Below are 12,337 nucleotides of genomic sequence, written 5' to 3'. Positions count from 1 at the left end.
CTTCGTCTTCCAGGCTGTGAAGCCATAGAGTAAATGTACAGAAGGCATCAAAAAGGAGCAAACATATATTTGTAGCATCAGTATTGGATGCTTGTCAAGGAGCAGAACAGGAGCAGTCTGACAGTGCATTCTTTATTTCTGCTGCTCCGAGCTGTAACCTTTTCGACATACAGTAGGCTGTTCATACCTCCAGTAATTGGTCTCCATACTCCAATCCCGCCTGGTGGGCGATGCTACCTCCAGTAACTTTAGACACAAAGATTCCTCCGTTCTCCCCGCTGACGATGGAGATGCCCAGAGGCTCTGCGCCTTTGTGCACAATGACATTGCGGGGTTCCTCCAAGTATGGCCTGGTGGGAGAAGAGGAAAGCATATAAATGGGTGGCATCTCAGAAAGGCGCAGATAGGGTGCCACACAGGAGCACATTGAGAGGGTGAGGTGACTTCACAGTTGGACTCACCAACTTATTTACAGCTCTGGAGAGTTGCTTGCTACCTAGGTTTTGCTGTAGTTATACAACATCATATCTGATTCAATTTATAAACACTGTCAATAGAAGGACTGATTTGTGTTTAAAATATTCTAGCGCGTGAGTTTATAATTCCCTCCAGGCCTGTAAACTGATCTCTCCAGAGCGCCACTTTACTTACAGAAGAACCTGGACAGGTTTAGATACACTGTGTGCAACATCATAAAAGCACAGGCGGAGTGAAATCCATTCACATGGGGGAGGTTTGCATGGACTTTTTTGTGTCTTCATCACAAGTTGGCTTTGGACATGGTATACAATTCCATGAAGGCAGATAAGAGGAATGGATTAGCAGCCAGAGACAGGGGTAAACAGAGTGGTGGTGTACAAACAAGACCATGACCCAGAAGCTTGAGGCTGAATAATAATACCATTGCATAACATACATACTGCAGACTAAAAGGTGACTTGGCTTAGGGCCAAAACACAAACATGCATGTTGACCATGTCGTCATCATGGGGCATGGACACCGCATGCAATATCTGAGATTCAAGTGGGCTTTCCAACATGGAGGGAGACAAGTGCACACATATTAACACTGAACATTTGAAGTTCAGCAAGTAGAGCCAATCAGGTTCTATTTTTTTGGTTTCCTTATGCACCAATATTGTGGCATGCAAAGAGCTAAACTGAATAACTAACCGCACTCTTGTGGAGGGTGAAAAACATCACAAATTCCGTATGGTGCATGTAAACTGTACAAGACTATTCTGCTCCCCTGCATTATCTACCCAACTGCACGGAAGCATGTGAACGACGTGAAGTTGGGGGTGGGGGGAGAGGGTGGTGGACATTCCCTTGTTTGTAGCACTGTGAGGAAGAACGAACCTGAGGCTCCTGAGAGAGGAAAACCTCGGCCTTGCAGCCAGAGGAATCCTTAGAAAAGATCGGTTACGGTAAAGAGATCTGGAAGCGGGAGGTTGCAGAGAGGCGGGGAGGAAGATAAAGAGCAGAATGGAGGACAGATATCATACAGAGACAGTAACAGTGTATAAGGCTGAGAGGTGTTGGCGATACAAATCGGGACAGAAATATTACAGCACAGTGGCAAATGACCGGTACTTTTTTTTTTCTACAAACAACAAGAGGTTTCCAAAAGAAATATTGAGAGTTTTAATAGGATTTCAATCTGAATTTCAATGAGGGATTGCACAGCTGTGACCAGGATAGACCTGTTGCCTGGCAACGCCTTTTGAAATAGCCTAAGAGGATCCCTTAGGGCAGTCGTAGGCCATATCATACCCGCTTCTGAAGTGATCCTTATAATCATACTCTCAATCATTCACCCAACATCTACACCATTTGTAGAGCCAGTTTCTCTGTATCCTGTAACAACATCTGCACTGATTAACTAGACACCAATAACAACCTTCTGATTAATATTCTGAACAGGTCATCTGTGAAAAGCAACTTTAAATGTAAATGTTTCAGTCAACAGTCAGTGTCAGCACTCGTGTTCGTCATACCTGTCTTTCCTGCGCTCCCCTATTGGCACAGGGCTGACTGAGATCCGAGGTAATGTGGAAATGGAGCCTTGTGATTGGCTGCTGGCAAACGAAGAAGTCTCCAGATTAAGTGGCGACTGTGGAGGTGTGATGAGACTGGGACTGCTGCACTCAGAGTGTGAAAGGGAGCCTGGGTTTAGGGGAGGACAAGTAGAAAGGGAGAAAATCAGGGTGTGTGTAGTATAAGAAGACATATGCATTCACATGAAGATACATTCCTGTAATACACACTGAAGTCTGACTAGAACTGCAACTTCACTTGATAAATAGATTTTTTATAAAAAGGACAGTAAACACCTCGCCTGACTTGTCAAAGTGTTAGGATATTTGTGGATCTGGGGCAAGGATATTGCTACCCGACTGTTTATTGCTTTTGGTTTCTATGTCTGCAAGTGGAAGCTTCGATTTATTAAAGAACCTTTGAATTACACCGTTTTCACAGTAATTCAAAAAATGAGTTCAAACCACCTGAGGACGAGGTTTAGGTAATTCGATTTTCAATTGCCTGGAGATTATTTACACCATTACATTTATTTTTTGTCTGAACACTGTCTGACCACTCAGGATGCAGATAAATACCTTCTGCAGCAGAGATAAAACAATGTGTCATAATGCAAAATATGTTATATTTTGGTTGTAACCAAATGCTAAAGAGACAGAAGAATTTAAACATGTTTACAAATGGCTTAAACTGACTTCATTTACATGTACAAAATATTCAGTGTTTGCCCTTATTCCAAAAAGAAAATAATCTGACCAAAGTGTTCAATGTAACAGGTTATTCATCAGTCCAAAATTAGGACAAGCAGAACATTTAGAACGGTTAATGCAATTGTGCTTCTTTGCACCAAAGCATATTTTATTCAGAGTAATATTCAAGTCTTTCATAATGTTTAAAATTAGGTGCGTTTCTACTTCAGACCCAAAATGTGGGCTTTTGTTTGGGCATGGAACCTGAAGAATATCACCATATCCCATATGTCTTCATTGGAAAAAAATGCAGATTCTGAATAAGGGAATATCCACACGGAACATGCCATATCAAAAAATAATAGTGTGCATGTAAATGTAGTCACTGATGATCAAAACTGACCAATTCAGGTGTTTGAGATTTCCACATCTGAGGATGACATTTAAGGTTTTTCTTCCGTCGGTGTTGTAAAACTTTAGAAGACGTTGATCTTACAATTCAGCAAGACTGACAAAGTTAATCCAGGTCAAATAGAAAGGAGAAAATATGGCCTGATCTATAGCTCTGAGTTGTCTGATCTAAGAGGCTCTTAAGTGTTTTAATACTCCTGTGGTGAATGTGAAGTGTGTTTTCACTAATGAGCGCAGTACCTCTGTCTGACCCCAGCATGGAGCGGGGGTAGCGGGGAGTGGAAGGGATTTTGATCCTCTCTGTGCGGTACTGGACATTATTGGAAGAACCTGCGCAGAGGGATGAGATGATACAGGAATGAATGCTGTAACATAATATCCAAAAAGAGAAAGGGCACCAAGTCTGTGACCTTTATGTGTGTGTGAGTGCGTGCATGAGTGTCAGACTGACCGAGTCGTGCGCTGGAGGGCAGTGAGTTTGTACCGTGTGAAGCTCTGCTGCTGCGTGACGATGAGGATTCAGAGTAGTCGCTCGTGCGCTTCTGCTGGCTCAGATCCAGGCTCAGACGACCCTGGTGTTGTGGGCTACACACACACACACACACACACACACACAAAAAAAGCCTTAGGAAAAGACTTGTATAATTATGCGGACAATGCTTATACAATTATTTGAACATGCAAGATATTTCACAGTTCAGAGTTAATTAAATTGATGAGCTGAACTAAATCACAACTGTATAATATTAAGGAAATTCTTTTCCATCCTAACCCAAATTTAATTATGTGATTCTGCCTTTCGGAAACAGGCTAATTAAGAAATATTAGTCATCATAACAGGCCCCCGTCAGAAACAGAGAATTAAAGAAGTAAACTTAAAGCCATGGTGAGTGTGAAAAGGAGGTAACCTGGTGTGGGTGTGCTGGTGACATATCTGGGAGGCGACAGATGGACAGTTGCTGGTATGAACGCGGTGACTGCGCACCGTGTACACTGGATTCCTCATCACGGCCGTCACAGCGGGGCAAGGAGCCAGACCTCGGTGGGCTGAATCTGACAGACACACACCGCCATGTTAGAGAGGGAGGCTGTGATTATGGTGGGAGCGTGCGAGCGTGTGTTTATGTAAACATTTGACAAACTCACTAGGAGGTAGGGTGCCGTTATAGACTGTGGGGACGAAGCCGACGCTGTGCCTGTGGGAGCGGCTGGGGGAGGAACGCAGCATGTCCCTGGGCTCCGGCGAGTGCTCGTCGTTAGAGTAGCTCTGTGATGAATGACAGAAAACAAACGGTTACCATTTTCCCTGCAGGGTAACAAAACACCATTATGTCTTAGGAGAAATCCTCCACCCTTTGCTGGAGACAAGTACCATATGAGAAAAATGACAGCATGAGCATCCCGCAACAGTAAAATGAACATTTATCCCCACTGCGTTCTCCTGTGTGCTTCGGGGCTTGAAGAGGTAGCCAGGCACGGCTGTGTGAGCCCCAGGCACTGACTCAGCTCCTGGGATGGGGAGCTGTACGAGTGCAGGAGCATCAATCACTCTGACACGCTGGCTAAGAGGCAAGTCCCAGAGGTATAACTCTGACGGGGCTGTAAATTCTATTACAAAATGGATGCTTTGGCCCGCTGGGATGATTTGAAATGTTGGTCTCATTTTGAATTCAAACATTTCTTAAATACATTGTTTTTATCTTTTTATTAAAGAAGCTATGAAACAAACTGCCTTCAATTGGATCACGCAAAGTTAACTCTCAGTCAAATGCACCACATAAAGTCTTTCAACTCTCTAAGACCTGCAACTGCAACACCGAGTGTCATTACTGTCTTTATTAAAGGTTGCAGCATACTGCATACTGCATACTGGCGTCCCTAAACAGTCTTGGAACTGCTTTCATTGGGAAGACTGGATGTCTGAGACTCTTTTTTTTAAACTCACTGTATGAAAATGAGCTGTTGTGACCTCAAGGCTAATCACAGCCTTGTGGAACTTTACAACCACAAGCTGGAGACCTAGAGCATTCAGAAGATATATAGATTTAGCTAGGTAGATTGACAAAAAGGGGGTTTCTCTGCAGTTATCGTAACAGAAGTGCCTGCCATCCAATCACCATATAAAACAAATTCTTGCAGAAATCCTGAGATGTATCAAATGAATGTATTACAAGAATCGCAATGAGTTTTTTTCTATGATGTCCCTCAAGGTCTTTGTATCTTAAAATTGTATTTTGGCTGGATTTTGGGCAACTTCTACAAATCCTTGAGTGGTCAAACAGTCAATGGCTAAACTTAGCACCAAATCTGTGAAACAAATGGTATCAGCTGAAAAAATGCTGCTACAACTTATAAGACATAATAGTGCATGGCTTTAAATACTCATAATATCCTAAGGCATTTTAATTCTAAACTCTAAAAAAGTGAATAGACGCCTAACCACCACAAAAAGGTTTATTTGAGACTGACTAAAACTTTGTAACACACAGTGCTGTGCTGCATCTCTGGACTTACTTGGAAAGAGGGAAGAGTGATGGTCTGGGGGGTCATCCTACGTCGAAGGGCGGGGGCAGATTTAGGCCGAGGCCTCTTCACCTCTGGCTCCTCCCCTCTGGTTCGGCCGATGTCCTCATCACACGACTTCCTCGAGGTGAGGACCTTGCCGTCCAGGAAATAGTGGTTTCCATTCCTGTCCCTTTCTCGCTCGCTCCTCTCTCTGCTCTCTCCTGCTGCCATGGAGATGGCAGCCTCTCCCTTGCCGTCTGAGGTGATGGTGCAGTCGGAGGCAGAGCTGCTTTGATGTTTGTGTTTGAACTTAAAGGAGTCACTGCGAGTGGGTGGGGTTGGAGGGGTTGGAGTAGGGGTGGATGAGGAGGAGAGAGACTCTGTCTTCGAAGGCTGCGGGGAGTGGGAAGCTGCAGCGGCGGCGGCTACTGCTGCAATCTGATTGGCTGCCATGTACTCCATCTTAGAGGAAGGTGTTTCTGGGCGTTTGAAAGTGTCTGGGTCGAAGATGGACTTCCTCTGTTTGGGCGATTTGTAGATGGAGAGCTGGGCTGCTGCTGTGACTGGACTGCTGTTATCTGGTGCCACCGACATACCCCCCACCATCATCTTGGGCCACGTGCCCCCACTGTGCTTCTTCTCCAGGGTCGTCTCCATTGTGATGCAGTCTGAGGCAGAAACAGGTTCAAAGGGCAAGGAGGAAGGGGCCTTTGTGTAGGGACAGCACTCTTGGAAAGCACTAAGCCCATAGCGGCCGGTGCCCAGGTCCGAGGCCGGCCGAAGGCTAGTGGCGTGGAGGGAACCGGTGGAGAACGGCTTGCTGATGTCGCTGAACGCCTCGTCAGATTCGCCCCTGACCTTCCTCCTCTCCCCAGAGATGCTACTTGTGCTGGCGCTTCCAACATCAGGGCAGAAGATGTCGGTCTGCGTAGAGCTGTTGTGTTTGAGGTTGCGGCTGTTCCGGGAGTGGATCTCAGACAGGTGGATACGCCCGTTGGACTTCTCTGATGACTCGCGCAGACTCTCAAAGATGTTCTGGCCTGATGTGCTGTGAGGGAAGAACTGTGGGGAGGACAGATGAAGGAATGTTGTAAAACTAGAACTGGCTATCATTTTAAAACTTATGATACCATTAAAAATACCAGTACCCTGAAATTGATACGGACACCAATTTTGTACTTCATTTGATACCCAATTTTGTACTTCATTCAATACCCATCATGTTAATGGAAGAACTCAGTTGCATTAGATGTCACTCCCACCACATTACTTTAATCATACACCATAAGTGAGGAGTAGTTTCTGCTGTTTCGGTGGCATTTCAGTTGCCACACTGCTAACTCCATCAAACACACAACAATTGACTTAACCCAACCACAGACTGTATGGGTTGCAGCTGTAGTGGACCAATTGCACTTTCCTTTGATTTGACGGGTGATTGGCTACAAGCAAAAACCAAACAAATAGTCATTTTTTCTAGATGTGGGTTTAAAAGCAATTAAAAACAGTTTGAGTGGAACAGTTTAGATACTACTTGGTCATGGGTTTTTTTGGTCAGTACCTTAAAGGGTATTGAGCATCAGCCATATGTGGCAAAATAATTGATAATGCTTAAGATAATCCAGTTCTCACAAACAGTTGTAAGAAGTTGTAAAACTGCTATGTAGGGCATAAAAAGTAGAAATAAAAGGTCTTGAATTTTGGCATGGGAGAGAGAGAGAGAGAGAGAGAGCGAGAGAGCGAGAGAGCGAGAGAAAGAAAGAGAGAAAGAGAGAGAGAGATGAGTTTGGCCCACCTTCATGAGAGAGAGACTGAGCGAGTCCCTGCAGCTCCTCAACAGAGCCTCACACTCTGTCACAGATTTGTTATCCAGAGCAATGCCATTTATCTGGGGAGTAGAGAAAGACACTGGAAATAAGGACAGGTCCTCTAACACCAAAGCTAGTCTTTTTGATATTCCTCTGAGGCGTGTTTGTGTGTGTGTCTGTGTCTATTGGCAGTATTATTAAAATAGATGCACATCTACAAACAAATACAGGTGACATATCTCCTGAACACGAGATTGCCTGGGGCCTGAGATGTGTCTCGCTGCTGTGGTGAGGAAACCACACAAAATCTAGGCCAGCACATTTCAGTCTGAAGAACCCTCGCACTGCAATCCGCACATTTCCATCACAATGGGGCTCGTCTTGAGGATTTTTTCAGACGGTCAGAGAAATTAAAAAGTAAAGTGGGTAATACATTATGGCTGAGATTTATCATGACAAAAAGTTCAGGAAAGAACTTTCTGCTTTAAACCAGAACAAGTCGGATACGTTTTATCGAGGACCTCTGAGCCGCAGAGTTCAGCAAAAGACATTCAATTGCAACCCATGCATATTTCATTGCAGATTCAGCACTCTGGACTCTTTTTTTGCAAACGCAATTAAGCATTTAATAAGTTATATATAACCTGATACGCTAATGCGATTAACATTCACAAGGGCATGTTAAAATACGATACTCTCCCATGATTAAGATCTCTTAACGCATCATCTGTACTTACCATTGCTAATTGTGGTTGAGCTATCATCTGGCATATCACTTCCCTGGCTGCATGGAGGAGACTGCTACGCTGCTAAATGGTGAGCAGGGAGATCTAAGTGCTCTGGGATTTAAAGGTAATGCACAGGTTTCATGCTTGAGTTTAAACTAAAGGAGGAGTTATGCTAATCTTAAGAGACAAGGTCACTTTTCAGATAGAAGAGATGGAGATGCATAGTTCCATTTCTGTCACTTGTCTTTTCTCCATTCCATTCGCTCAAGTGCGAGTATATTACAGCCGTGTGTGTGAAGACAGCTCCACCTAGCACTCTGCAGCGGCAGGTTTTTGAGGATTTAATTAAAGCAGGAGACTTTCCTCCTTCTTCTTCACATACTCGACCAAATCCCACTTTATCTGAGTGTGGATAGTGAAATGGAAAGAGGTCTGCATTAGAAAGCCAAAGGAACTTGAGTGAGGTGTGGTGAGGTATATGTGGAGGGAGGGAGTATAAAAAATAATAATAAAAGAGGATTTTATAGAAGCTAAGAAAGACTCACAGCAATGAGTCTGTCTCCAACTGTGAGAGAACCTTCCCTGGCTGCTGGACTGCCCTGGACGAGGGCGGTGACAAACACGCCGCTCTCCAGACCGATACCACTGTCTGAAATACAGAGGGAGAAATGGGCTGATTTACAAGAAAGCATGATTAAAACATTAACTGTCTGAACACCAACCTGAAAACAGCACAATCATGGCTAAAAGTGGAGAACTCAAAATATCCTTTGTGTAGTCTAACACAGTTATAAGGCCAGAAATCAGAAGACAGAAGTTGAATTCATTTAATAAGTTATTTTACTATTTTAAATTAGAATGAAATGGAAATCTATGTTTAGAATATTTTCCAATAACTTCCAATAGTTCCAATGAGTGATACCAATATTTTTTTTAAATGCTCCAAATAGCATACATGTTGAACTATTTACATTCCTTACAACCTCTCGTCCTCTCCATTCTGTTCTGTGTAAACAGCCTGTAGTCCAGATTTTATCAATTTTCTCAAGATACTGTTCATCTCCGTGAACTCATTCATGGTTCCCCAGCTGCACTGAGGAGCGCAGAATTTTTTATTTTATACAGTTTATGTTGCAAAAATATACATAAAGACCTGGCTAATTATACGTCCACAGCTAGTCATAGATTTTCAATAAGGACAATAACTTTTTGTACATTTTGGGAAGATGAAATGTACACAGAAAGAGCAATTGGAAATCCTTCAGGGGGAAAATTAAGCATACCAGAGATTAAAAAAATCACAGAGACATTAAATTAAATAAAAAATTATATTTATGTGTATATATATATATATATATATATATATATATATATATATATATATATATATATATATATATATATATATACACACACATACATACAGAATTGTAATTTTTGGCAGCATCTGTTTAGTCCAATTGCTCAGATTTGGTTGCTTTTTCTGACTGAAAACTTTTTCAGCACACATGAAGTCTTCAAGGTTCATCAGGAAGTGGAAAATCTGTCAATAATGCCCGTTTTACGGTTTCTGGCTATGATAAATGGTGTGACTTTGGCAATTTATTTAAAGAAAACGTGCTCTACAAACCTACAAGTGAGTTCTGCAGTTCAGAGGGTTAACAGCCACAAGTCAAGCCAAGTAATTTAGCACTTTTATATACCTTTGTGTCCCACGAGGTTGATGTGGACAGGAGTGACAAGCCTTCCTCCCAGAGATTTTCTTCTTCGTACCACCATGTTAATCAATCCTCCACCATTAAGGACAGCCTTCACCACCTGCTTCCTGTCCTTATTGGTCAGGTCCATGTCATTAATCTTCAACAACCAATCATTCACTCTAGAGACACAAGAAGGATGATGAGGGATTTAATAAACTGTTGGTAGAAAAAAAAGGACACAGGATAGCTTCTTGAGGCAGCTCATACCTTAACCTTCCATCCGCGATACTTCCTTTGTCCACCCTTGTAACAAATATTCCACAATCTCCTGGTAAATACGGATCATTTACCCCCTCCGCAATATCAAACCCAAGTGCCTTTAAATCCATGTCGTCCTGTGAATGCAGTAATACTAATGTCAGAAAATTCATTCCCTTTGACAAACTTCTTTCAATATCATCAAGTTTTGACAGACTTGAGAGTTCTACTGGCTCTCAGGAGACTGGCGTGACACCAAATCATTCTCAGTAATAAGAGCTGAGCACTGCTCTTACCCTGTCTTTCTCAAACTCCACCACCTCTGTCTCCCACTCCAGGGAGTCTGTGTCGATGGCTGAGTCGTGAGAGCTGTGGGCCATTAGCTGACAGAACCGGGCCTCCTTCTCCAGCTGGCTCTCCATCTTTTCCCTTAACAGAGGAAGACATCACACACAGAGTCAAAGGTCAGTCACTTGAGGATGGATGGGCAGAGACAACAGCAGGAAAGAGTCACACACCACCAGGCTGTATACTGGAAATTACTTTTCTAACTAAAACCACATAGAATTACAATGTGTATCATCTCCAGCTTATGGTGGCATGTTAGGACCGAGGGGGTAAATTCTGAGGGTAAAAAAATATGAATTTCACAGATTAAAGTTGTACATTTATATAGATATTCCATGAAATGAAAATGGTAAATATACAAGAAAAAAATAATATTAAGAGAAAAAACTTTAATCATCTGAAAATATAAAGTTGTACATTTGTGAGAAAAAAACTCAAAATCAAAGACTAAACTCAGAAATTCAAAAAGGAAAAAAAAGGAAATAAATCATTTTTTTGTCAAGTAACCATTTGGCTTCAACATTGCAAGGTTGGATCAACCTCATGGGATTTGGCAATAAGGAAATACTTATGATTTTAAGCCCAGAGTCAACATATTATCATAAGCATCTAAACTTACTTCTTGCCTCCTTTCTCCAACTAGCAAACACCTTCCGTTTTGGGAATCAAATTTATCTTTACTCACTAGAAAACTAAAAGTAGATTGCACACAATGCCCAACTGTCAGTAAGATATATAGTGTCCTACTGAGGCATGCCTAAAGGGTAGCTGTGACATTAAAACCCCAATTTTACATTGTTCTTTATAGAGGATAGAGGAAGAAACTCTCAAAGTCACCACAAGCTGCATGCTCCATCACAAATGTCTGTCATATTCTCTTTAGCCAGCAGAGGGAGCTTTTACATGCAATATAAACACATTCACATGCAGGGCCAGTGAGAAACCCACTGAGTATGTGTGTCCAAAACACTGACGCTTTTTGGGATTACACTTTTAATCTGGCCGTGTGGAAATGATGCCAGGCAAACAACTGAGCTCCATGATGTCTCCAAAGGCAGAGTATCACAGCTTACGCCTTGCCACACACTGTGTACAACAGCTTATAGAGACAAAGACAGAACGGCACACCAAGTTGGCCTGATAGAGGCAATGTTGTTCAGTGCAGGATTTTCCCTGGATTGCTTACGTGACTCTTTCCACTCATTTTCAGCATAATGACTGAAGCTTCAAAAACATGTTGAAGACTCACTTTAGTTCTTTGAGCTCTCGCAGTGAATCATTCTTCTGTTTCCTCATATCGTCCAGATTACGCAGGGCATCGGCCAGATCGCTGACTGCCCGGTCCCTCTCCCGCCGAAGGTTATCACACAGAGTCCTGGGAAAGGAGCGGAAAACAATGTGAGAATAGAGTCTCTACTACATTGCACATTTGTGAGGAGTCTTTATAAACCCATATGCAGACTGACCTTATGCTCTCCCTCTCCGCCACGATTTTGTCCCGCTCTTGAAAGGCCCAGTCTCGTCGACATTTGGCCACCTCCGCCTCCTGTGTGGCCTCCTTCAGTTCCTGGGACATGGCCTCATACTGTTTCCTCAGCATCTCGATCTCCTTATTGGCTCGTTCCATGTCCAGGGTGGCTGAATCTTGTTTCTAAGTATATGTGAATAAGATTATGGCTGGGTGATATATTGATATAAAAAATATATCGATATATTTTTCAATGTGATATGGAATTAGACCATATTGCGTATATCGATATAGTTAAAAAATATATATTTTATATATAAATGCTGCCCAAACTAGGGTTTGTCATATTTAGTTCTTTTGTAATGTTTGTTTTTCTTTTCATAAA

At 42.6% G+C, this 12,337-nt stretch overlaps 1 protein-coding gene across 2 annotated transcripts in view; it reads right to left on the bottom strand.

Annotated features, from left to right (window-relative positions):
- The window catches only part of dlg5a (discs, large homolog 5a (Drosophila)), a 43,405-nt gene that overhangs the window by 9,719 nt on the left and 21,349 nt on the right, over nucleotides 1-12,337 (bottom strand). For both annotated transcript variants that reach the window (XM_059359283.1, XM_059359284.1), the window contains exons 9-22: nucleotides 11,951-12,135; nucleotides 11,734-11,859; nucleotides 10,433-10,565; nucleotides 10,146-10,273; nucleotides 9,882-10,057; nucleotides 8,724-8,827; nucleotides 7,438-7,530; nucleotides 5,652-6,704; nucleotides 4,284-4,404; nucleotides 4,046-4,190; nucleotides 3,589-3,722; nucleotides 3,378-3,467; nucleotides 1,998-2,166; nucleotides 188-350 (exon numbers count right to left, since the gene is read on the bottom strand). In XM_059359283.1, coding sequence (XP_059215266.1) covers nucleotides 188-350; nucleotides 1,998-2,166; nucleotides 3,378-3,467; nucleotides 3,589-3,722; nucleotides 4,046-4,190; nucleotides 4,284-4,404; nucleotides 5,652-6,704; nucleotides 7,438-7,530; nucleotides 8,724-8,827; nucleotides 9,882-10,057; nucleotides 10,146-10,273; nucleotides 10,433-10,565; nucleotides 11,734-11,859; nucleotides 11,951-12,135 — 2,820 coding nt within the window. The remainder of the gene's footprint in view (nucleotides 1-187; nucleotides 351-1,997; nucleotides 2,167-3,377; nucleotides 3,468-3,588; nucleotides 3,723-4,045; nucleotides 4,191-4,283; nucleotides 4,405-5,651; nucleotides 6,705-7,437; nucleotides 7,531-8,723; nucleotides 8,828-9,881; nucleotides 10,058-10,145; nucleotides 10,274-10,432; nucleotides 10,566-11,733; nucleotides 11,860-11,950; nucleotides 12,136-12,337) is intronic.

This window comes from Centropristis striata, chromosome 20, assembly GCF_030273125.1.
Source record: "Centropristis striata isolate RG_2023a ecotype Rhode Island chromosome 20, C.striata_1.0, whole genome shotgun sequence".
Taxonomy (NCBI): domain Eukaryota; kingdom Metazoa; phylum Chordata; class Actinopteri; order Perciformes; family Serranidae; genus Centropristis; species Centropristis striata.
This window is presented reverse-complemented; position numbering and strand designations above follow the sequence as displayed.